Genomic DNA, 26,935 nt, shown 5'->3' with positions numbered 1-26,935 from the left:
GGTTCTTTGATTTTCATAGAGACCTGGGGAAGAATAGAAACTGAAAGAAAAGATCCAAGACTGTGGAATGAAGTAGATTTTGGCTCCAGTATCAGTTCTGCCATTCACTGGCTGTTTAATTGCAGGCAAGTTGCTTACATGCTTCAAGAGCCAGTTTTCTCCAGTGAGAACTGTAGATATAATAGGACCTATTTTATAGAGTATTTTGATGATTAAGGGAGATAAAGTTCTCAACACAATACAAAGTGCCATGAGATAATTTACCGCTACTGGCAATGCAATATTATTTACTTACACGACAGTCTCAATATTAAATGGTCACCTTTGTTCCTTTTTCGTGTGGTAGATAGTAAGTTGAATTTCCTGATAAACATACTAGCTTAGGAATCATACATTCAAATGGCAACAAGGGCTGGGCAGGCAAAATAATTGAGCCAACAGAAACGCACAGACCTTCTGGACTATTTTCATGCAGGTAAGAGCAAAATAGTTCCCCAGAAGGTGACAATAAGAGACCACTGACACTAGACGTCCATGTCAGGCATATAACGGAGAACAGTGCTGACAATGACTAATTGGAGAGTGCATCTAAACGGGACAGCTCCTGGTCACCTCCTGTAACTCAGTGGCCTGGGGGATTCTTAACCTAAAGTTGCCCATTGGAGACAAAGAAATAATTAGTTAACTCCAGGTAGCGTTAACAGCTCTATAGAAAATGAAACTGGGAAGTGAGTCAGAGATGCATTTTAAGAGATTCTCTTTAAGAAGAGTATGCGTGTGGGGGTGGGGCGGGATTACCAGGAATTTCGTAGTTTAGATAAAATTTAAGCGTTGGCAATTAATTCATGTTGTTTAAAATCACCGGGTGCACCAAATAAAATAACTGTGCATACTCTGCGTGTTCTCTTGGGTTTAGGAGTTGCCTCTTACCGGTCTCTAGCATCGTTAGTACAGAGCCCGTCTCCAAAAAGCCTTTGTATAAAGTTTTTGAAACCCCTGTAGTGTATTTGAAGGTTCTTTCTAGATTTTGTCTTTGATAGCCAACCCTGCAAAGTTCCAAAGAAGGCAAGTGCTGATTTTCTGCACGCATGTCCAAATCTGTTCTTTTGATGCCCAGTACCACAGTGGCCAACACTGGGAATCTTGGCCAGCCTTGTCCTAAAGAGGGCTAGCAGGTGGCCATTGACAGGCTAAATCTGAGGAGGGGGTTGCTGATTTGGTGCAGAGACCTAGCCATAGAGTGGGTCTCTCTGAGCTGCTCACTTGTCTGATACAGAAGGAGACCCCAACACGTCTGGTCTCCGCTCCATTGCTTTGTCATATGGGGGGCCATGGGATCCTGGGAATGGTAGGCTTTTATCAGCTGTTCTCCTTTTGTTGTAAGCCTCATTGTTCGGTTTAATGTCCTTGATCAAAATCTCTGAATCTGCAGGGCCTGGGGACCTATGCAAGCTGCCTGAGAAATTAAAAATGGGATCATTCTGTCCGTCTTCCTGACAGTGCGGGACCCTGTCTCTAGCAGGGTTATCCCAGGGGTCTCTTTGAGGTACTAGGAGTTGCAGGGGCTGGGAGTCCATTTGCATATGATTTGCATACATTTACACTCGCCTGCCTGTGCTCTCTAAAGTCTGAGCGGAGGTGATTTTCAAGGACTGGATTCTTATTACCTTTCCCTTGAAGACAATCACCTCTAACAGGGTCCTTCTCCAGAAGTTGATCGGAAAGCAGGTCATTGGGGGTTGAAGGAGATAGTGCCCTCGCCAAAGGGGAATGAGTCCATTAGAAAGAGCCTCATGGTCCTATGGCTTCTTTAGAGGGGAAACTAAGTAAACGTTTATGGATCACATATAAGTACTCTTTGCCAAGCACAGTTTTAGGTGCTGGGGATTCACAGCAGGCAGTAGGCTTGCTCACTTGACCATTAATTATATTGAGGGAGAATAGGTATAAAAAGAATGAATAAGAAACAAAGAAATGATAAGGTAATTCCAGATAGTGTTAATAACCACAGAAAACTGGGAAATGAATCAGCGGGGAACTTTGAGGTGGAGGAAAGTGACTTTAAGGAAGAGGCTCAGGAAAGACACTGGAGACCTAAATATGTCAAGTCGGTTTGGGTCAAGCTGGGGAGAATTCTCTAAGCAGAGGGAGTGGTGTCCCTGGAGCTTAGAGAGAAGTGGCACAGTGGGACAGATGAGGAATGGATGTGGGCAAGGGTAAGATCATGTAGGCTTTGTAGACGAAGGTAGGGAATTCATGTTTATTCTAGGTTCATAAGGAGGCTATTGAAAAATTCCGAGGTGTAGGAAGATATCAGATTTACTTTTTAAAAATTGCTTGGCTTCTAAGTATAGAATAGATATGGGGAAGGAGGAAGGAAAGGAGAAAGAGGGCGAGGGAGGGAAGGAAGAGTAGGAGTTGATGGTGAGAGTTACAGCATTCTTACTGGGGAGTTGTCCAGGTAAGAGAGAGAAGTGGCTGACCTGGGATGGGGGCAGTAGAGAGGGAGGGAAGGAGAAAGAGTGGATGAGCATCTTTTGGAAGTTAAGCCACTAGGATTTTCCAATGGATTGCACATAGGGAATGAGGGCATGAGAAGAATCAAGGAATTATTGGTCAAGAAATTTGCCTAGAGCCACCAAGTGGATGAGGATGCCATTCGATGAAGGGGGTCAACCTTGGTGAGCAATGGGTTTCAGGAGTAGAAAGAGGCCAGAGGTTTTGTTTTCATGCCAGCCTTAAACAGCTCAGAAAATCCCTTGATTTACCTTACATGTGGGTGAGGCAGCCTCATCTGGGGGAAGGCACCAGTGATGGGAGAGGATGATACCTACTCTGATGCTCCTATAACCACCTGAACACTCTTGTTTCATTTTGCTACCCAAAGACTCTCAGTTGATTTCTTATAGAGGAGGCCTTATCCATTACCTCTCTCAGTTAATACTTGCAGACATGGGATGGCACGGATCTCCCCAATGAGATGAAGTATCATTTACTATCTTTTATTTTTATATTGAATTAATATTTTCCATGGGTAGACTTGGTAAACTGATAGATAAGTGAAAATAAATAGACCCTTTCTTGACCCAAGGGAATGAGGATGATGAAGTTACGTGGAGGAAACATTGTTATGGGTGGCCTTGGACACCTTTGAGAAAAGGAAAGTCCATTGGTATAACTCAAGATCTTTGAGAGCCCTTCAAAATTAATCAGTAAGACTACATTCAGTGATGGTGTCCGCCAGCCTTGGATGAAAAAGGAAATGTTTAAGGGGCTCACAAGAAATTAAGGGGTACCCAAGAAATAAAATCTAACTTTAATAGTGGGAGAATGAGCCCCTCACCAGTACTAGAAAAGGGCAGGGGGAAATAAACTAAATATGAAATGGGGAGCAGAAGGCAGAAGAAGGAGAATAATAGCTCATTTATTCATTTAATAGAGCTCCAGATAGTTTTCTTTCACAAACTCTAGATTTCTGTGAGGAAGGACTAGAAAGATAGAGATCATTAAGTATACCCAGGAATCCCTGTGGTTTTATCCTCAACTGGTTGGCTCTGTTTTCTCTTAGACCTCAAATGACTTGAAATATAGATACTAGTTCTCCTATCCATAAGAGTTAGGCATTTTCCTTTTTTTAGGAAGCAGTGTAACTTCAGAAGATCAAATTGAAGGCATTTTCCACAGTCATAAGACACTCATTCTGAAATGTCTGGGATAATTTTTATTTTTATATCACTACAGAGATTCCTATAAGGCAAGGTTTCAAAAGTACAAGAGGAAGGCGGCAGTATAAAGCTTCAGAAACTGTTGAGGCAATAGGTCTCAAAATTTAATGTGCCTAAATGTAGATGCCTCTTTCTCTAAGTCTAAGGTGGAGGGTTTTCTCTACCAACAGTCACCCAGGTGGTTCAGTTTGAAAAATCCTATCCTAAGGTCATCCTGAGGACTCTAAACCAGCTAGCTGATTCAAGTTGGAACTGAAAGATCTTAGAAACAGAATGCTCTTAGAAACTTCTAGAAAGTTCTTAGGTCTATCTGGGGACCTGTCTACTGAGATACTTAGCCTCGGACTTCCTCAGTGCATCATAGATTGTGGTCACTTCTCAGCTGTTCTTACGAGCACTTCACTGAGGTCAGGCAGGATGTCACACTTCTCCTTTCTGAGAGTTCTTGTCAGAAATAACTTCCCTCACATCCAAACTTTCCTTCACTCAAGAACATTTATTAAAGACTCTGGGGTTTGACCCTCTGACCAGGGGCAAAAGGTTTTCCATTGAAGGCAGCGTACCTGTCCTGTCTTTCAGGAATTCTATAATGGATGTTTTCATATAGACTTACCAGAAGGTAAGAAATGACCATAGAACCCTAAACCGTTATATTTCTTCAGAGTTTTTTTCCCTAAATAATGCCCCATAGGGGCCTGCAATATGGGTGGATTCTCCATTTGCAAATATTTTATATGATCTTTTCTTGAGAAATATTGCTGAAGACCCAGGGTTCACCTTACAGGAAACTCTGTGCCCAGAACGACTGGAAAATTACAGGATTCTGTTCATCTTACATACAGGTTGTTTGAAAATTACCTTAGATATTAAGCATTGATTAAGAATTTTTATGCTCCCTGAATACATTCCAATGCCATTCCACACTAAATCTCCAAGGGATAAAATGCTCTTTTCTTTGGAATTCAAAAAGCACTTTGGAATTCTATACTATCTTGGGGTCATAATTAGGAATGATAATTATTGTTGGTGTATGTTGTTGCAAAGAATCCTGTGTATGTGAGCTTTCAGATTTTTATGAACTCAATATAAAGAGGCATGCGATGAATTATCTAGCGGCAATGTGTGAAAGAAGACAAAAGCTTCCAATGATTATGGTGGTTCTGGAAAATATCAATATGAGAGAAAATTAATTACCACATCATTTTCAAAAGGTTCACCTGTAGCTGGTCAGTAGTTTACATTCCATTAATTTGTGTCGGCTGAAAATCAAAGAAGGGGATGAATAACCAATCATTTTCCCTTGTGTAGTTTTAAAATAATTTTTATACATGCCCAAAACTATGTATCTTCTAAATTTTAAAATAATAAAATACACAAGCCCATATGATTTGCAGTTAACTGTCAAAGATATAAGTTGTTGACTCAAATGTGAAAATAACATTTTTGTATATTTTTTTAAGGCTGGAAATTGAATCCAGTTGTGGGTGCAGTCTACAGTCCTGAATTCTATGCAGGTAAAGAGTTTCTCTTTGCACGCTGTCTTCTTGGTCATTTGTCTTCTTGGCAATGCGCTTTGCCTCCCAATAAAGAAATGGGTTTCAGAAAATAATCCAAACAGTGAATCCCTGCACTAACAAGTTCTGAATGATTTCTTTGAGCAAAATCAAGAGGGGTTAAAACACTTTAAATAGTAAAGGGGAATTATATAAGTTACATTGTAGGGTAAGCCTGGATTCTCTGCTCCTTTTGAAATCCCACCGTGATTGTGGCCGTAAAAAGCATTGAGGCTTTGTTTGGTAGCACCCTGAACAAATGCAGGTTTGTCTACTCCCATTATATTTCAGTATGCCGAAATATATCTTTTAGCCATACATTTCCATTTACTGTTGCAGCGTTTTTACTGTCAAAGAGTCGGCTTAATAATTCCAATAATGGGACAGTGGTTTGGAATTGCCAAGAGGTGGGGTATTTAGAAAACTGGAACAAATGATATTGTCTTTGTTTTTCTCCATTCATCAGTTTCCCTTGGCAATTCCATTTCTCTGTACTTTGCCTGCAAGGATATGTCTCTGCCCTCACCCATCCCTGTCTACCCACCCACTCCCACTCACCAAAAAGGTCACTTTCTTAGAAAACCTATCAAATTTTGGGAAAGACTAACCAAGAAGCAACTGTGGCTGCATGGCTCTGGGGGGCGGGGGAGGTGTAGAAGCTGAGATTTCATGTCTGTCTGTCTTGGCTTGGCCGGTCATTTCCACCTGTCATCTCCTTGTCCAATAACACAACTGTATTTAATGCCTTAGAACCTGAGTGGCAGGTTGGCCACACCGACAATGAAAAGAAGTCTTTTTTTTTTCTTTGATGTGACCCTTGCTTTTTAATAAGGAGAAATAAATTATAAATTACCAGTTGTCTAGATCCATTCATTTAGTGATCCCTTGATGGTAAGTCATACCCTTTGCTATTTCTCGTTATCATCCTGGGATGCCTTACTGCTGCCATTTTCCTGACACTAATCATCAAACTCAATTGGCGAGAAAGGAACTTAGACAGTCGCTCTAGCACAATTAACAATTTGACCAAAAGCATATGAATGTTTTGCCCAGTGTGATAGCTGGGTTCTGGATTTTAGTAGGCAGCGTTTGTAGTCCCTCATGTGTGTTTTGTGCCACAAGCTTGTTTAAATCCAGAGACTCTATGAGTTGAGGAAGTAGCTATGTTGACTCTTGGAGGGGAAGAGAGACTAAGCTAAGGGGCTTTCCATTATTAGACTGTAGAACCTGCCTCCTGAGTTCTCCAGGCAGCCTCCTACTTCTCAGCTGTGTGACTCTCGGCAAGTTACTTAACCTCTCTGCACCTAAGTGTCTTCATCTGATAAATGGGGATGGTAATAGTACAAAACTCATAAGGTGTCTATTAGAATCAAATAAGATATAAAGAATGTTTCGTGCATAGCCAGCACCATATAAGTGGTTGGTAAATGAAAGTAAGTGTTTCATCTCTCTACCTTGAGCAGGGGAAACCAAGAGTTGATTCAGTGAAACTCTGAATAATCCATTAGACTACTAGATTCTTCCCTTACTTCATGAGAGGACCAGTCCTTGACTTCTAGTCATGTGTGTATTTTGGAGGAGCAAATTGCTGGGGTCTGAGAGCACATGGAATTCAGAAGGTATTTTGGGGGTACATCCTTGTCCAAAGTGGCAAAGCAATGAAATCCCCCAAATGGGGAAGGAGAAAAGCCAGATGGCATGATTCTGTGAAATAGAGTAGCTGAGGAAGGAGACACAGGTTCTCTGCATATATGCATGTGTGTGCGTGTGCATACCCATGTACACACTTTCTCCCCACAGTACAGGATCGTAAACAAGAAACAGGAAGCCTATGGGGATGTAGGGTAGGGAAATGTGAGTTGCAATGGAGGAAGGAAAGTGCATTTTTTGGCCCCACATGATGTAGTTATTGGCCGAATTTAGCTTTATTAGCTAGAAACAAACAAAATAGCTCCTTTATTTGTGTTTTCAAATCTATACGCTTGTCTGTGTGTGTTTAAGAAGATGTGAAGACAGAAGCAATTCAGACTGACTTACACATACAAGAATAATCAGTGTAATTTCTAGAGCATCATGTTAGCCCTTCAGAGATGAGCCCATGACCCAAACTAGGACATTCTATCATTGAGCCACAGGGAGAGAATGAGTTGTAATAAGGGTTACTATTTATTGAGTATTTCTGCGGCCAGGCAGTGTTCTAAGCACTTCACATGAATTAATGCATTTAATCTTCAAGGAAATTTTCCAAACAAGGAAACTAGGGCACAAAGAGGTGGTATCATTGGCCCAGGATTTCACAGCTGGTAAGAAGCAGGGCAGGATTGGAAATCAGGCTTTGAGGGGCTCAGAGCCTGTGTTCGTTACCACCGGGATATACTGCTTCTTACATTTTTATGAATATTAAAAGTCGTAATTCTTATAGACTGTGCCCTACCCTGGCAGATCGTGGTACAGCTCCATGCTCAAACCAATCAACTGAAAGAAGAGAAATAAGATAATCGTTCTGGATTGTTCCAACAGCAATCCCACCCCCACTCATTCACACACGTTAACTGGTTGCATCAGGGGAGCATTTAAAGAGCCTGGACAACTGAGTAATTATTTCCATAAGCTGTTCCAATAAATTGAAGTCTGAAAAATGGGGTATTGAAAAATCTGTGGGGGCATAAACAAAAGGAGGTGGGTATTCTTTGGTATATCTGAATTTTTTTTGTTCCAGGCTTACGTTACCCAGAGCATCCTAACTAACAGACGTCTTCTCTTTGCACCTTTGGGTTTGTGCGTGTAGATAGACCGGGCTCCTGACATCCAGCAGCGTGGGGAAATGTTGCCACAAAGTCAACACTCCAGAACACTTGCTTTGAAATATTTGAAGGCCTGCATACATCGTGCATCCAGCTAGCTTAGATATAAATGCTCAGGCACCTGTGTCTATGGTTTGATCTATACAAGGATATAGACAGGATATATTCATTTCCATATCCAAGTATAGTTATTAACGTCATACCTTTACATAGCCGTGACAAGAATTTGGGGGGAATTTCAAATTCCCCAAACTATAAAATTGTTTGTATTTATCTTGCAATTTTGAGTGTGACTCAAAGCTGAAATAAAGCCCTTGATATTGATTTGCTTCGGATATTTGGCAAGCCAGGCCTGTCTCTGCCTGAGACAGAAAGCTGGACTTCTTAGTCATTTCTATACATAAGTCTTTGCACTGATGACAAATATCATAATATTCCCATAGTATAATTATTGATTTTCTGAAGCTTAGGTAGAATTAACAACCCAGCCTCCAATTATCTCTCAGAATGAGGCATGAAAAGTTCACATATTTTGTAAATTAAAATCGATATTTTCAATCTCTCCTAAAGGTAATTTTCCTAATTTAGTGGACTTTTCCCTAACATTTATTTTCTCTTTTAATTATGAAATGGCAGGTTATTGATTTTCGTATATAACCTCTTGACGCCCCGAGTGCATTTTTATCGCTAATGCCGGGAGGGGGTGGGGAGAGTAGCTGCACTTGTTAATGAGGACCTTTAATTACTAGCTGAACAGTATTAATTTGCTTTGATAAATTATGACATGTGCTCTCCCTCACACACATATTCAAAAGGAAGCATTTAGAAGACTGTTGTGAAAGTTCTTTCGTGTCAGTGACTTTCTGAGCTCTCATCAAATAATACTCCCTTTAAAGGCTTATCCAATTCCACTTTCCAAAAACAGATATACATAAATCAGTATATTCCATGGACATATGTCAATCTTTTCCAAGAACTGGTGGATGTTTCTCTGTAAAGCTGAACTGCATGGATTATTTTTCCTAATTCTAATCATCTCCAGAATCCTTGGGGTTTACTGTCAAGACAAATCATAAGTCGATTAAAAAAACAGTCAAGGTGAATCTAGGTAATTAGTGAAGACTTTAGTTGGTGTCTGTGGCCTTCCCATTTTAGAGTTTTAATAAAATTGTAGGCACTAGGTAGAAGTAGAGTATCTTAAAACACCTGTTCCGGTAATATGCCTCAAGTCGTTTAGTGTAATTAGAAATGGAGTCACCAAGTCTTCTGGATCAACTAACTCACAGTTTTCCAGTCAGCATGAGAAGTTCCCTTGCCTTCTAATGCCTCCTAAGAAAAAGATGTTCTAAATGTGGCGACTTTTAGAGACCATCATTTTAGCTAGGCAACAAAACTGTTGCTCTAAAGCACCTTTAATCTTCATAATTAAGAAAAAAATAACAGAAGGTTGTACAAAGTTGTCGGCATGGTTCTGACAAATGGCAAATTCACCTGTTTTTCAATTGCCAGTAAAGAGATGGTGCAAGGCTCACCCGGACTTTACATCATATCTGCCAACTCATTTCCATGATTAAATATTCCATCAGTGGGGCTATAAGGCAAAGCTTAACAAGATTCGAAATATGTACCACCTGAACACACATAACTCACGTCTATGGATGGAGAGCCCTCCGTGTGCAAACGAAAAGTGGAATTGAGTTAAATTCCTCTACAAGACACAATCAGTAGGAAAGGAAAAGATCTTCTATGCTATGCAAATCTAAGATATAGTTAAGTCCCGGTGACAAGAAACAGACAATCAAAGTCAAAAGTAGAGCGATCCAGGGTAAATCAACCCAAAACCATGAAGATGATGGTGACACTATTATTATTAGCAGCTTTGCAGGCAGCAAAGGGGATCCTGGGAAAAAAAAAAAAGCCCTGTTTTGGAGAAAAATATATACTCAAAGAAAGGAATGCCTGTCTGAAAAGTAACATTTGGACGGAGGCCAGGGCTTGAAACTAGCTCATCCTGGGATTATAGGAGGATCTGAAAAGATAATTAATGTGACGGGACTTTGTAAACTGCAAGGTAAAATAAAACTATGAGAGCAGTGTGATCACTGAAGCCTCCTCATATGCCCATGTTCATAAAACCTGACCACTGACCACGCGACTTGATACCAGTTAGGTGATGGGAAAGAGGATTGGGATCTCAAGACAAAGTTTAAAAAAGAAGAGGATGCAGGTAACCCTCTGTGATTGCTTATCTCCAAAGGGCAGCTGTATTTGACCTTGGATTACCCATATAAAGGGATTTGTTTTCAAAGGGCTTTTGGCCACTCTGAATCACAGTCCATCTCAGAATCGGTTCAAAAGGGTGAAGACATAGGCCTTCCTTCTAGTTAATTCTCCCTCCCCTACTTCACTGAGTCTACTACGGTATAGTTGGCTCCAATCGCATCTGAAAAAGTCAGAATTTCCAGAAACCGTGATCCCTGCGATCCCCTGCCACAAGCTCATTTCCTTCTATTGCGAACAGTCCTAGGCTTGGGATTTGGCTTGGAGTGATTGTGCCAAAAGATGGGGAGCAGAGCATGTCCTATTTGCGATGACTCCCAGAACCTGAAAGATGGCAACGTGTGTTTGAAAGGTCCCTGCTACCACCCCAGGTGCCTCGAGGCAGCAGGCGTGCAGGTGCCCCTCTTGGCTCAACCAGAGGACCCTCCTGGACTAGGCTCAAAGCAAAGGCTGTAAGGAAGAGTTCCTGATGAACAATGGCCTTTGGCTCTGTGCTGTTTTGTATAATTTACACCTCTGCCAGGTTCAAATACAGTACACTTCAGTGAACTGGAACAGGAAAGTCCAGATTTAAGTCCCTGAGCAAAGGATTTTCAGCCTGGAAATTTTCCACTTCAGAGAGTTTATCTTGTACATCTGTTTACCTTTGCTTCCCCTTTTGGTTGCAATTCACTCCGCTTCTCTCCTTTCCTCCCCACATCTGTCTTATCAGACTCTATTCGTCCCTGCCCACATTGGGCCTTAATTTTTGTCTTCATCCTTCCCTGTCCCACAGAGGGAATGCAGCTCATGTTTTCTGGAGCCTGTTCTTTAAATAGGGTCACAACTTGCTTATGTGCTAAAAACTTCATTTCTTAAATATATTAGTTTCCCTTCTGTTGCATGGAAACTTTGTCAATCCCCTTCCCCCGCCAAAGCAGGGGATGACAGGACAATCCATGTCAGAAAAATCACATATCCAGGCCTTTGGATAATGTTAAGGTTTGAACATCTGGCTCCGGAAGCAATTCGTCGCTCGGATAAATTTCACAGGGCAAATTCTGGAACAGTATTACCAACATAGTTAGCAACTTAAAGTATCAACAGTAAGCCAACTCTGGGAAGTTACTCTGCACCAGAAATGGTGCTGAGCACTTAACATCTCCTTGAATCCACATAAAAAATGTTATATCATTGGAAACCCCGTAAAGTTGCCTAAAGTCACTGATGTAGAAAGTTAAAGAGCTTGAGTCCAAGCCCATACCTGCGTGATTCCAAGCTCATTCCTTTCACCACCACAAGGAATTCTCCCCTTTCCCCCCAAATCCTTTCGTTAACCCAATATCCTGGATTAATAGTTCTATCTGGGGTAATTTTGATTGCCAGGGGACATTTGGCAATTTCTGGAGATGTTTTTGGTTGCCATGATGGAGGGAGGGGTGGGGATGCTGGGTACTGCTGGCATTCAGTGGACAGAGGCCAGAAATGCTGCTGAGATCCTACAGTGCACAGGACCAAGAAGTCTGCAGCCCCAAAATGTCAACAGGGCCAGCGTTGGGAAACTCTGTCCTGGATAGAAGCACATTATTGAAGATGTCACATATGGGCTGAATACCTTCACAACTCCCATGCCTGTGGAAGGCCTCTGCTAAAGATGTGAGACCAGCTGTAGTCATCAATGGCAGTCAAAGGATTCAAAGAGACATGTTCAACAAATGTCCCCTCTTGTGGGCATTTCCTTGTCATTTTTGACTCCATGAGAGAAAAGCAGATCATTTGATTTTACACTCCCCAGTTGTGTCAAAGGATCCCAAGACCACCCTCAGGCTCAATGATTCACTAGGGGGACTTATAGAAATCAGCAATGCTCTTATAATTTTTTAAAGTGAAAGGATACAGGCTAAAATCAGCAAAGGAAAAAGGTACATAGGGCAAAGTCCAGGAGAAACCAGGAGCAAATTTCCAGGTGTCCTTTCCCACTGAAGGCACACAGACACATGTAGCTCTCCCAGAAATGATGTGTGGCAACATGTGCAAAGTGTTGCCAACCAGGGAAGCTCACACCTGAGCCCTGGTGCCTGAGATTTTTACTGGGGGTCAGTCACTGCCTTAGTTTACCAGCCTGTTATGACAAATACCACACTTAACAGGAATTTATTGGCTCATAGTTTTGAGTGTAGAAGAAGTCTAAAATCAAGATAGCTGCAAGCATTGCTTTCTCTCAGAGTCTGTAGTTAGCTGGTGCTGGCTTCTGGCCATCCTTGGTTTTCCTTAACTTGTTTCACTGCCTTGCATCACATGGTGATGTCCTGTCCTTTCCTGTTTCTGTGACTTCCAGGTGTTCTTTATAAGGCCTCTAGTAATATGGATTAAGGTCCAACCTGATTTAACTGACCACACTTAACTAAAAATAACATCTTCAAAAGTTCTTATTTATTTATAAATGGGTTCACACCCACAGGAATGTGGATTAAGATTAAGAACATATTTTTTCCAGGGTGTATAACTCAACCTACCACAGTCATGTGGACAAGTAGCACGTGCATGGCTGGTCTCACTGTCAGATTCCAGTCCAATCAAACTGGAAACATGTGGCCCAGGCCTCAGGCATACACAAACACTCTTACCAGGCAAAATATTGCAAGAGCTCAGAGCTCATCTCCCGGGAATCAGCCAAAGGTCAGTTCTAAAATCAGGTCTTTCTTGATAATGAGCAGAGTTTGAGCAACCTCGACCCTCTGACTTAATCTTTTCCTGAACAACAGTGAAGGAAAAAAAGAAGATTTTACACTGAGAATATTTAGCCATGGTGATTATGAGGGTGATGATGTAAGACAAGCCATACCCTTGTGTTGATAGATTCTAGGAAGAAAAGTTCAAGCCCAACTATTTAGAAAAAAAGAAAATCTGTAGCTTATTAGCTTAGAGCATGAGTTGGCCAAGTTCTTGTTCCTTAAAGGGCCAGATAGTAAATATTTTCTGCTCTGAAGGCCATATGGTCTCTGTTGTAACTCATCTTTCCATCAACATGCAAAAGCAGATGTAAACTATACATAAACTAACAGGCATGGCCATAGTCCAATAAAACTTTATTTAAAGGTGCCAATTTAAATTTCCTATAAATTCATGCATCATGAAAGTCTTCCTTTTTGTTTTCAACTATGTAGAACTGGGAAAGCCATTCTTAGTTCAAGCACCATATGAAAGTAAGCAGCAGGGTGGTTCATCTTGCCAAATCCTACATATTGCTGACCACTGGCTTAGAGTCCAGATCTAGTAAAGACAAACCCACCACTTCAAGACCTGGGGAGATTTTTTAGCATTGATCTGTTGTAGTAGTCACACTCTGCATGAGCCCTTAGCCTCAGTTGGCTCTCAGTCTCATGATGCTCAGTAAGGAAGGACCAAAGAGAAAGATCATGTAAAAATTAACACACCGCTGGCTTCCACTGATACATCCTTTTGTTCAGAGTTGGAACACTGAGGGCTTGTAAAGTGCTGGACTCTGCCCCAGGCCCTGGGGACAGTCCTTCCCTCCAGCAGCTGGTGATGTAGTGAAGGATGCAGACAAGTACACTCTTGTATAATAAGTGATGATACCCACTGGAGAATTAGAAAGTAACAATATCCTCTGCTGTAGGGCTCAGAGGGGTAGTTGAGATTGGATCTAGAAGGATAAGTAAGTGTTCATCTTCCAGAAAATGGGAAAGGTGTAGGTTTATCACATTATAGGTATGATAACGAGGATCTTGGTGAAGTCCAAAGGAGTTTCTCAACCTTAGGTGATCTTCAGAACCAAATGTTACAACTAAATATAAAATACAACTAACTTGACACCTACTGAATCAGAATTTCTGGGGTGGAATTAGTTTTTCCCAAAGACCCAGAAATATTGATCTGGTAAAATCAGAGGGTGGCTTCTAGAGAAAAGTTGTGAAAGACCTTATAATACCATACAAAGGACTCTGGATTCTGGAATTTATCTCTTGAGTAGTAGGCAACCACCGAAGGCCCTGTAAAAGATAGATGATAAATAGATAGATGATAGATAGGTAGATAGATAGATAGATAGATAGATAGATAGATAGATAGATAGATAGATAGATAGATAGATATAGGAAGGAAAAAAGGGAGGGAGCAAGGGAGGGAAAGAAAAAGTAAAAATACTTAGTGGTGAGTTATTACCCATATCTCTGTGGGTAAGTTAGCACCCGTATCTACACTCACAACAAATAACAGTCTTATCATAAAGACTATTACTAACGTCTAGGTCAATCCCTGAAGGACTGAAGGAAGGAAAAACAATCAGCAGCTACTCACCAGTCCCCAGACTTGATAGTCCCCAGTTAACTCCACTAGCATCCAACACCAACTGGTTTTGTCCTAATCTTTCCCTCAGAAAGTAAATTACCAGAGATTTCAAATAGGAGGTTGTTTCATCTTTTTTGGTTTTAAATTGTGTTGCAATTGGATTACAAGCCATTTAGTTCTGAAGATTTTTTGCTTGCCTCTTTCAGGGTTCTGTTCAAAAATACTGTTATTAGCTCAATCCATTAAGTTTTTGTAAGAAAAGAGACAAATTGGAAAAATACTGTTTAATACCATTTATGATAATTATATGTAGATACATACATTCCAAATATAAAACAAAGCTATCCCGTTGTCTTTTAAAAATAATATTGAACAACAAACACACAAATGGCAAAATCCTCCTTAGATTAATTACAATGATGACAGTTAATGCATTTCTAAAACTTCTATGGAACTGTTACAACCCATTACAGTCGAAATACTGGCTTATGAAAAATTAATAAAGCCAGTAGAAAATGGAATTCAGCATCTGCATTAGCTATTTACACCAAAAGAATCAGCCAGAATTAATTATGCCGTGTGCTACATTCTAATGAGTTTTTCATTAAACTGTATACCATTATGGAAACTAAACAAGGATTATTCCAAGAAAAATGCCAACGGCTGTTATTTTTTTCGAGAGAGAGATTAAATTAGTTAATGGGTCATACATTCAAATCTGATGTAAAGGTTAAACGATGTACACTTATTGTATTAAATACGATATAATTTTAAATACACGAACACCCCAATATCACTGATATATCCTCTGGAAAAAAATATGACTCTATTTGTTGGTTTCTTAGTCTTTGATATATATATATATAGTATAGATACTATATAGTATTATAAAGATCGAAACCCTCTGCATATAATCTGTCATAAGTTTTAAAATTTATTTTTATTAGAGAAGTTGTAGGTTTACAGAAAAATCATGCATAAAATAAAAAGTTCCCGTATACTATCCTATCATATATCTATGTATATAATTAATATGTATAATTATATATTTAATGTAGATAAATATTTATATGCATTAGTGTGGTGCATTTGTTATAATTCATGAAAGAATATTTTTATAATTCTACTATTAACAATAGTCCATTATTTATAATAGGTTCACTGTGCTATACAGTCCTATGAGTTTTAAGAACTTTTTATGCTACTAACGTATACATATAGCCTAAAAATTTCCTCTTTGAACCATATTCACATATATAATTCAGAATAGTTTTCAGAAGCCAAAATACTCTATTTTCTTTTGGGCCTATAGGTATGGTTGTGTGTGTGCAGTATGGGAGGCATATTTAAGCAAATGTATCCAATTCCTCTTTGAGACATGCAAAGGCGAAGTATATTTTCTATACTCACCAAAAGAAAGGGTCAGGATTTTAAATCTAATTTGGGACAGGAAGGAAACTCAGGATGAATCTTTCTATCCCCATTCTGCAAATAAATCCAGTCCCTCCTAACATACAGTTCTGTAATAGAATGTGAAATATGAGAGTGTGGGCACCCCTGACAGCTCTCTAGAATGTTGTTTTAGACTTCGGTAGCATCTTAGAGGCTCTTTTCCTCCAGAAAGATAAGAAAGAGAGAAAGGATGAGGAAGTTCATTTGAGTTCCTTGCAGAGAGTTTAAACTCCACTGATTTCAGCTAAACCACAATTGTATGTTATTTTTTTTCTCCCAAGCAAGGATTGTAAATTAAAATATTTTCAGGAACAGCTTCAAGCTGAGTGAGTGAAATGGGTTTGGTGGTGACTATGGCAAAGTGAAGGGGAAATGCCTCAATTATAGGCAGTAGGGGGGCTTCTCACCACCACCCAGAGTGACCCTGCCAGGCAAAAATGCTGGTCCAGACGTGCTGGTTCCTCATGAAAGCTGGACATCTGTCTTGTTGCATCAGTCCTCCCCAATTTAAATGTTTCCAATTTATTCCCAATCTTAAAATGTTTTCCATTGGTTTAATGATGCTTGGCATTATATTAGTGATCAAACAAAACATTAGACCAGCTTTCAATTTGCTACCCCTTTCCTAAAAGAACAAGAGAACAAAATGGGTCCCCAAATTGTCATTTTTAAAGAGATTCTCAATAGTAATAATTACTACTTCCATTATTATTATTATTATTAATGATATTATTATTAAAGTCCCATATGCATTTTCTTCTATTTGCCAAATACTGTTATATAGTACTTCTAATACAACAATATTGGATAAAGGCATTTTTATCCCCATTATCCAGTTATAAAAACTTAGATATTAAATGACTCACCTGATGTCACATAACTTAGAATCACTGAGGCCAGAAGATAAAACTAAGTTTAAAAGTTTCTGGAGCCAGTGCTTTTTCAGCTGCCCCATTGAGCTTTATAAGCTCAGTCTTTTTCCTCTGCATTCCCTTCCTCCACGTCTCATTCCAATCTTGAAAGTGGGGTTTTCTTATCTATATAGAAAGCATTCTGCCCAGGGGCTTCCTTGGTTGGATTTAAAACCCTATCACAGATTCTGAAACCTGATCAGAAGATTTCACTCACATCTATAGCCTGCAAGAGTGAAGTGTTTCCAGCCGGAAGGCAGCTGCAGAATTCTTAGACATTACTTCTTTGAAATGAGGATGGTGGGTATTTATCATTCAGAGGTTGGAAAAGGTGTTTAATCAAGGTAGACCCAAGTGTCACCATTGATAAGCATGTACAGCTTAGTGAGAGAGTCTGGGCTCTGCAGTTAGACAACGCTGGGTCGAATTTCAGTTTTGTCTCTCTTTTTTCCTCTCCTGAGGATTTTGTAATGAAAAAAAGGATGTAATGCATGGAAAGCATCTTGAGAATCAGTGGCTCCGTTTTGGTCATCCTCCTTCATGTCAGCTGTGCTCGAGGGTGCTTGGCAGCAGACATTAGTGGGTGAAATGTGCACTGCGAGTTCTCCAAGTGTGGATCTCAGACCAGCAGCCTGACGTTGCCTAGGAGCTTATTAGAAATAAAGAACCTCAGGTCCCACCCAGTCCTCCTGGGTCAGAAACGGCAGATGATTTAGTGCAGCTTAGAGTTTGAGAAGCAAGGCCCTAGGATGGCCTTTGGTTATATATTCACACCCACAACCTTGGAGGTCAAAGGCCTTAGGAGATAAAACTGATTTCTATTGTTTTTGTTGTGGTTGACTTGCCAGTGTTCCACAAGGACTCCATGGAATGGTTTCCCTAAATGAACAACAATGGCTTAAAAGTAAATTTTTGGCAAGGGTTGAAAAACATGTCTGTTTAAAAATTTGGATAGCTCTCGACAAAAATGAAATAAAATTAAATTTTTAGCAAATCTTGATAAAATGATATGCCCTGAAATAGTTAGTTCCAACTTCCTGTAATGCTACATCAAGCGACAATGACTGTTAATGATATTCCCAACAAAGAGGGGCATTTTAACAGAGCTCTGCAGCATTCTTCTATGAAGACCCAGGAGTAAGTAAGTCTTTCTGGCTTGGCAAGGCCATCAGTTTTCCACTGCAACTTCCCAACAATGTTGCTGTAGAACAGAAACAGCCCTCGGCCATATGTAAGTGATTGGGTGCCGGCTGGGTTCCAATAAAATTTGAATCTTATGTAATTTTCCGTTGTGACCAAATATTGTTCTATTGTTGATTTTTTTCAACCATTTAAAAATGTAAACACCATTCTTAATGCATAGGCCCTCTAAAAACAGGTGATGGGACTGGATTTGGTCTACAGCCTATAGCTTGCCTGATTTAGGAGATTCCATTAAAGAAAGACCAGTGGGTCAAAGAATCTGGTTGGTTTGATTTGCATTCAGCTCCACAGTGTTTCTATCCATGGGACCTTGAGCAAGATCCTAAATTCTCCCTGTTCCAATATCCTTATCTATCAAATCTATTTAACAGAAGCTCCTGTCTTATAAGGTTGTTAAGAGTAGGTGATAGTACAATTTAAAGTTTGAGAGAGTTGCATGACATTTATTCCAGAAGCAATTTTTGGAATTGTTATTATTTTTATACTGGCCATATTGAAGTAAGAGAATATTTTCGGAAAGCCGCTATTAACCTGATTTTTGGAGCAGTTCAAGTTGGTCATTAAAAATTAAAAAATAATAATAATCAGCATTGTGGGGAGAGTCTTTGTACTGTTCTTGAAACTTTTCTATAAAATCTGAAATTAGGTAAAAATAAAGAGTGAAAAAGGCAAGAGAAGAATGACATAAGTATTTTTAAATGAGGAAAATCAAAACGGACAAAATAAATTGGAGTGATACATTGTTGACGGTACAGTGCCTGGAGCCCTGCCATCACCCTTTAGGAAAGCTCATCTTTCAGGCCCATATAAAAACATTTGGGATTAGCTGTGAAAACATTCTTACATGGGTTCACTCAGTGCTAGCCTGATGTTCAAAAATGGCTCACCGGAAAAGCACCAGGGCTTTGGGTGAATTTGTCAACCGGAAACAGGAGCCTTTAGAGGCAGGGACCACATTGCCAGCCCCCAGCCTCTAAGTCTAGCTGAACGCTGATGCTTGAGTGACACTTTGGAGTCCAGTGAAGTAGAGTTGCCCAGTGGACCCTCAGGACAGTGCTCCTAGTGAGGGACGAAGGGCAGAAGGGCCCATATCTTCTTCTGAATGGGGTAACCGAGAATGACCTCTCCAGGATTGTGCAGTTGTTGGCTTGGTGCATCTTCTTCACCAGCCTGCCCCCTGATAATTGGACAGAACAGCTGAGATTCCAACTGAGTTACTCTTTTTGTTCAAAATGCTACAAAGCAAAAATAAAAATTGTCAACGAAAATGGTAAAGATGGGGAAAAAATTCTGCCTCTTTTTGCTCAAATAGCCATTTTTCCTTTTGTCCTAAGTGTGTGGTGATGACCATAGGCCTGGGTTTCTCAACATCTTCAGTCATCACCATCACCCATGAAGCTTATTAGACTGCAGATTTCTGAGGGAGTCTTGAGGGGTGGAGCCTGGGAAGGTGCACCTTGAACCTTCTCCCGAGGTGATTCTTCAACTCTCTGATTTAATGAAAGGAAAAACTCATGGCATCTAGATGTGGGAACGGGATCTTCCCCAGTCCAGACTACCTGAGGACGCAGGTTAGAAATGCAAATTCTCAGGACCTACCCCGCCTGCTGAATCAAGAACTCTGGGGAGCAATCTGTGTTCTAACAGTCCTCCAGGGGATTCTGAGGCACGTTCAAGTTTGAAGACAACTTGGAGACTGAGAACTTTGGTATTGCTCCTGCAAAAAAGAAGCTTGTTGGGTCTTCTTTCAGCAAAGTGTCCATTTCTCACCAGCTCAGTTAGCTCTTTTAATTATGACCAGTATTTCCCTAGTTTTCTTCTAATAAGGAATGAGGGAAAGGGAAAAGAAAGGAAAGCTGAAGACTGCATGTTGCGTGAAAGAAGCCAAACACAAAAGGACAATTATTGTATGATTTCCTTTAGATGATATAGCTGGAATAAGCAAATTCATAGAGTCTGAGAGTAGATTACAGGTGCTGGAGTGGAGGGAAGGAATAGGAAGTTAATGCTTAATTGGTGCACAGTTTCTGTTTGGGAGGATGGAACAATTTTGGTTTTGGTGATGGATGGTAGTGATGGAAGCACAACATTGTAGATAGAGTTCACAGAATTGGATATTTGAATGTGGTTAAAAGGGGAAATTTTAAGTTACATGTAAGTTACTAGAATAAAAATTATATACCCAAAAAAAAAGTCATTCTCAAACCATGGAAGTGGGAAGTAGACAGTCGACTGTAAAGTGAGTAATGGTTTAGAAGCCCAATAGCTCGTTTCTCATCTGGAATTTGCCTCTGATTAGGTTTTTGGTAGAGGACACAATTGCTCTGTGCCTCGATTTTTCCATCTGTAAAGAAGGACTAATACTATCAGACCCTTCTTACCAGGGAGGGACAAAATGAGGTGTAAACATTCTTTGGTAAATATGGGTTGAAATTTTTGTGTTTTTTTTTTAATAAAATTAAAGTATCATTTCTAGTAGTGATTGCTATGGCTATGAACATTTTTCATTATGATTCCCACATATAGCAGAAATATGAAATAAACTTTTTACCCAAGTTTTAATATTTATCTCTAATAAGAATTCTTTTAAAATAACTTTCAATTTCATTTATCACAGCGAGCAAAGTAACTCATCATGTAGACTAAGCTTTGGGGTTAATATTTGGAATCTTTCCTTTGTTCCTTGTCTTGTGGACATATTTTTTGCTGGGTACCAGTGCTAAAAAAGACAGTATGTTGTCCTTTTGAAAAGCACATGGGGTTCAGTGGACATGCTGGATGCTGTCCTTACTTGAATCCACACAGTGTCTGGCTCATGGCAGATGCCTATAATTACCTGTTGAATGAATGATAATACTCCTAGCCCATTCTTTTCCAAGCTAAGCAGAAGGACGTAGCTGGGCAAATGGTCTTTTGCACTCACAAGGCCGTTCACCAGTGGGGTTTATGGCCCACTTTATCTCTGTCCATTATCAGATACTTTACTAGGCTGGGAAAGAGGGACCCCAGCTCAAGGGCTTTCTTAGCCTAGAGTAGAGATTTGTGAAGGTACAGAGAGCTCAAGACACACAGAGAGCCTTACACAGAGTAGGTGTTCAAGAATTCCCCTTTGAGCTTAGAGATTTTATAGTTCTTTTGGTTGCTGTTGTTGCAATTGTTGTTATTCTTTGCATCTTTGTCTTTGGTTTATTTTGTTTTATTTTGTTCCGCATTTCATGAGACAAAAGAGCTTCCTTCTCTAAATTTCCTAGTCCTTCCAGCCGCTCCCAGTTGTCAGGCAGTTGAAAGGTTTCTCTGGCATTCTCTTTGGAATCCAGAAATTACAGGAGAGAGCCCAGTCCTTCACCAATGGACTGGCTTGGAGCTGTGCCTACTGATAGTAGAACAGAAGTGCGGAGATTGTGAAACATCCTTCTTGTCTTCCTTCCTCCACCTTCAGTCTAATTTTAGTTCTTAAAAAATGTAACACGACTGCCTATCAGAAACCCTTTAGTTTCTTTCTTGGTTGCTTCCTGCCTCTCTGCCTGGGTTCCAGGACCCATGCGGATATGAAGATGAAAAAGACATGCTTCCTGACCTTTTGAAGTGTGTAGCATCGACAGCGCTGATGCTCATTAACTAGATCATTACAAACAACCAGAAAAGCAGAGGACGGAAGTTTCTGTGAGGGGAGAAACAAGAACTGAGTTGGGAAAGAGGGAATCAAGGAGAAGGGGAAGGCCTTCCTGGGGGAGGAAGCAGCTTGTTCAAAGACAAGGAGGTGTGAAAACGCACCCTTTCTCCAGCTGGTTTGAGTCCAATTTCCTCACTTAAGGTTGGCAGGGGAGTAAAATGTTTTGATGCTTTCTCCTTCCTGTCTGGGATGGGAAACATTCCTTCTAGGTTTCTCCCGGCCCCTTATGGGCCAGGAATGGCCCCAAGCTCTCAGGGGTGTCTAGGTGAACAGAGAGGGTTTTGATGCCCCAAATAAGACCTTGACCCCAGCTCATCTTCTCCCCACGGGAGGATTTCTAACTGACGACTGCATGCATCCCTTTTGCCAGTTAAGGGTGTGGATGGTCTTGGCATCCCAAGTCAGTGAGTGCAATGGACTTTGGAAAAGCTTCTGATTGTTCTGAGATCATAGCCTGTTACAAAGAGCCCAGCCTCTGCCCATTACAGATAGAGTCATCAGTGGTCTAGGGAGCAGAATTTCCAGGCTGCCCAGGTTTCCTGCTAGGCTGGATGAGTCAACCTTAAAAGAGTCAGGAAAGAGGAGTAAACAAGTGAATCCCATAGAGATAGCTTGTAAATACATTTGAAGTCTAAAACGTGAATTCTCAACTCTAAACAGGCAGAAGAAGGAACTGTCAAGAGGAATTGGTTGGAACAAGCACTGTTTTTAGCAAAGAAAATAGAAAGGGATAATTCTTTTAAAATGTATTATAATTCAATCATATTCATTAATCCCTATCAGGGCCAGGTATTTTGCTAGGTGCTGGGGATAAAAAGAGGAATAGGATTTGGCTCTACCCCAGGGGGATCCTCTGTAGTTAAGAAAAACAATATGAAAATAGAAAATTGTATTGCAGCATGACAAAGGCTCTACTAGGGATATAAATATGCATGGTAAGAGCATAGAAAAGAGAGCAATTGATTCTCTCCTGGGAGTGGGGAGGAGAGGCAGTGACTTTTAAACCCAACAGAAGGGAGATGGGGGAAGTCATTTTATTAGTTTTAACTACATGAAATGGCCAAGTCAAGTTCATACAGTTTAATGTAATAGTAAAAGTAAGAATGGCATGGGCATGTCATCCCTTCCACCAGCTCTGATTGAATGGAAGTAACTGCCTAGAGGCTGTGTTAAGAATGATTCTGAGGATTTCAGAATAGGAAAGGATTATATTGAAATCGATTAGTGATGTCTGCGCTGACTATGGAATGGGTGAGCAGTAGAGTAAATTGTGCATAGTTGCCAGCCTTAAATTAAAAGGAGTTTCTTATTCAAAGGCAAAGAAGTCTGAGAAATACAAGATGCCACCACGGTTGTGGATATTTGATGTTTAGCTGGAGGTCGATGGTCTGTGGAGAGTTGGGTTGGAGGTGGGTACAAAACTCGATGGGAGAAACTCATTAGAAAGTGAAATTGATGCTGCGTTGTGATGCACCTCGAGTGACCTTGTACATACGCCTCAGGCTGCTGCTTGTACCCTATACCTTACCAAGCTTCTTAGAACAAACCCACATGACCCTTCCCTGCCTCCTGAAATGCACGGAGGTTACAGTGTTCTTTTCTGCCACTTGGTTTTTCTTTGAATTGAAGTTTCCTTTTAAGAAAAGGTCACAAAAGTACTAAGAGAACATAAAATATGTAGTTTGCAAATTAAATTGGAGGGTGTTTTTAGGCAAAATAAAAACCAAGTTCCTGTGACTGTATAGATTTTGTTTACAAAGGTCAAAATCATTTCATAAGGACTTTTATTATTATTATTTAGTACTAAGAGGGCATCCAAAGAAGTCAAAGTTATTTAAATCCATTTTCTTAGGATCCACAGCATAAGAAAATTAGGAAAACTTTATTATGCCCTGCCAGGATTAACTTTCTAGAGTGAATCTGTTTTGCCCTAATGGAAGTTGCATTAAGTATGTTAGAAGTTGATGCAAGGGTTTTAACTGCACAATACTGAAATGTTCTTCTAGATGTATTTTTGCTACCATTGTCTTATTTTTCTTTTGAAACCTAGACATCCCAAGAAACTTTAGATCTCATTTAAAAAGCAGTTTTCTTTGGACTGTCCCTGTGACAGCCAGGCCCTGAGCCTCAGCAGACTTGCAACTCCTACCCTCTGGTTTATTGGACTTACCCTGGTTAGCTAACAGGGAGGTGAAGACAATCAACCACCACACCAGGGAGCCAAGAGTGCCTGCAACTGCAAGCAGGAGACTTGCATCCATCATCCATGTGGAATCGAAGCCCCCTCTTGGTGTAGAGGGGAACTGGACTTAACCATCCCAGGGTCCACAGGATGGAGGAATAGAGTATAGATTAGAGTGGACTTACCAGTGTTCTGCTGGGGAACTATTGTAATTAGTAAGGAAAGAAATTGTAATATTGATGTGGAGAAAGTGGCCACAGTAGCTGCTGATGGTAGGGAAAGGGAAGAAGAGGTATGATGTGGGCACATTTTCAGGATTTGGAGTTGTCCTGGGTGGTGCTACGGGGACAGAAACTGGACATAGTGTGTCCTGCCATGGCCTACTGGGTGAAATGGGGGAGAGTGTAGACTACAATGTAGACCACTGTTCCTGTGGTGCAGCAGCGCTCCAAAATGTATTCACCAGGTGCTGTGAATGTGCCACGATGATGGAAGAGGTTGTGGATGTGGGAGGAGTGGTGGGGGGGTGGTATATGGGGACTTCATATTTTTTGAATGTAACATTTAAAAGAAAATAAAGAAGAAAAAAAAAAAGATAACACAAATAAATAAATAAATAAAATAAAAATAAAAAGTGATTTTTAACCAGGGCTGGAAGAGAGATCCACTCAAGGAGCTCTCTCAAAATCCACCTGCCTGGGACCCACCCTAGAAGATTCTGATTTGGTAGTTCTCTATATAACCTACAGAAACATTAATTTCTTTCCAAGGTTTCCAGCAATGAGCAAAATCATATGGATTACCTTTGCAGTGTCACATAGGAATATTTGCTGATAAAGCAAGATGGAGGTGCAGGGTCTGCTGCTTGTCTTAGTTGGTAGCTTTCGTGCTTCCTGCTGTTTGATTTCAGACACCACTGCCAAAGATATGGGGTTTGGTTTGTGTATCAGTCAGGGTCCTCCAGGGAAACAGAACTGACAGGATATATATATATATATACAGATATATGCAAATATGATATATCTCAAATATGAGATTTATTATAGGAACTGGCTCACATGACCATGGAGATTGGCAAATCCAAATTCTGTAGGGCAGGCTGCAAGCTGGGAACTCCGATGAAGATTTCCATTGATTCCCAGGAAAAGCTGGTTGACTGAAGTAGCAATGGACATCCTTCCTTCCGACTGCTGAAATCGTCAGTTCTCCCTCTTACTGCTGAAGGCAATCTCCTTTGTTGATTGTAGATGCAATCAGTCATAGATGCAGTCAACTGACTGATGCTTTAAATCCATGAAATAGCCTCACAGCACAGTCAGGCTAGTGTTCGTTTGACCAAACAACTGGACATCATAACCTCGCCAAATTGGCACCTTTAGTTTGCCATTATAGTTTGTATAGATCCCCAAAGTATGCTAATTGCCTGCCAAAACTGGAAATAATGACTGAGGACAAATTAGACCATGTGAAGGCTCATGTTATATGTTGTGACAAACTATTTAACATAGAAAGGAGTAAGAACTCAGTTTAGCCATGGTTGGTCAGGGCTCAGGCCCACCTGAACTCAGAGTATATTGACTTCCAAGAGAAAGTCATGAATTCCTAAATGCCCGCCCTTATGCACAGGCCTTTCCAGGGGCTCAATTTTCTTGTCCAGTTACAAGCATAGGATACAGGGAGATAAATGCTAGAAGGTTCCAGGGACATTCCTTCAGGGATAACTTCTGTCCATGGGCTACTTCTCCTTGTGTGAGACTGGATGGAGTTAGCATACTTGATGATGGGAAAGGGTAAGGTGTGATCTAGGAATTTTAATAAGACCTTTGTTTTACCCAGAAAAAAAATGCACAAAATCTGGGAGAAGCACAGAGGACAGAAGGTGAAAGTGGAATTGTAGGAAGGTTTTCTCAGTCCTGCTTATCTGATCAATGCCATTCTAGTTTGGTGCTGGCTCCCAAAGGATGGTGGAGTAGAGGTGAGGGGAAAACACATGGAGTAGTGTCTGGTTTTGTAGTCTGGGGAAGATTTCTTTCTCTTAATAGCATCCCTCTGTATTTGGCAAAACCTCACATGCTCTGAAAGTTTTAGCAACGCTTTTGCTAGTGATGGGCAAGACACAAAAGGATTCCAGAACCATTGTTCCCTAGGACAAATCTCCAAGGCTATAGGAAAGTTCACTGTTTCTGGGGGTGCTCTCATCAGGTAGGTTTCTTTTCGTGGGAGATTGCTGTCCAGTAGTGGTGATGACAGCAGAATACAGAAACAGATGGAGGATTTGAACCTACCCACCCCGGAAAGCAAAGAGGAACCACAGGCTCGCGTTCCCACCATTAGTCACGGGCTTGCCACGTCTAAAACGGCTCTCTAATCCTTTTCAAAGCCTTCGAGTTGTGAGCTTTGCCACAGCAGGAGAGTAGACTCAGTACCCTGAAGATACTTGACCCTGGTCACCCCCGAGTGGGTGGTTGTTCAGAACATGTCATAGACTGGGGAGGTATCCGGGGACTCCAGCGTTCTTGTCCGCTGTAAAATTCCATTTTGCAAGGATAAGCCCAGTGCCTCTGCTTTAAATCAGGCTGAGTAAAGTCACTGCTGCACTGCAGCCCTGTTCTGCAGGGCTGGGTCAGCAGCCTCTCTAGCTCGAAGGCAGAGAGGTTTAGGGTAGAAAAAAGGAAGCACAGAAGCAAAAGGCTGTCTCACCCTAAGCCCAGCAAGGGCGATAGTGAAAGCTGCAGTTCTCCCCTGCCTTACTTCTGTTCTTCCTTTGAGGAACCAATGCAGAAAGGCTAAAGTTAGGGGGAAAAAGGTTTTCTCAAAATAAAAGGATGTATAACGCTTACTGAGTATTGAGTGGTTATTGAG

The 26,935-nt window shown here is 40.7% G+C and overlaps 1 protein-coding gene across 50 annotated transcripts in view; it reads left to right on the top strand.

The window, feature by feature from the left end:
• RBFOX1 (RNA binding fox-1 homolog 1) overlaps positions 1–26,935 on the top strand; it is a 1,470,157-nt gene that overhangs the window by 1,364,915 nt on the left and 78,307 nt on the right. For all 50 annotated transcript variants that reach the window (XM_071211399.1, XM_071211389.1, XM_071211388.1 and 47 more), the window contains one exon: positions 5,186–5,239. In XM_071211399.1, coding sequence (XP_071067500.1) covers positions 5,186–5,239 — 54 coding nt within the window. The remainder of the gene's footprint in view (positions 1–5,185; positions 5,240–26,935) is intronic.

The sequence above is a fragment of the Dasypus novemcinctus genome, chromosome 23 (assembly GCF_030445035.2).
Source record: "Dasypus novemcinctus isolate mDasNov1 chromosome 23, mDasNov1.1.hap2, whole genome shotgun sequence".
Taxonomy (NCBI): domain Eukaryota; kingdom Metazoa; phylum Chordata; class Mammalia; order Cingulata; family Dasypodidae; genus Dasypus; species Dasypus novemcinctus.
The sequence above is the reverse complement of the archived record's forward strand: the minus strand, read 5'-3'. Positions and strand labels throughout refer to the sequence as shown.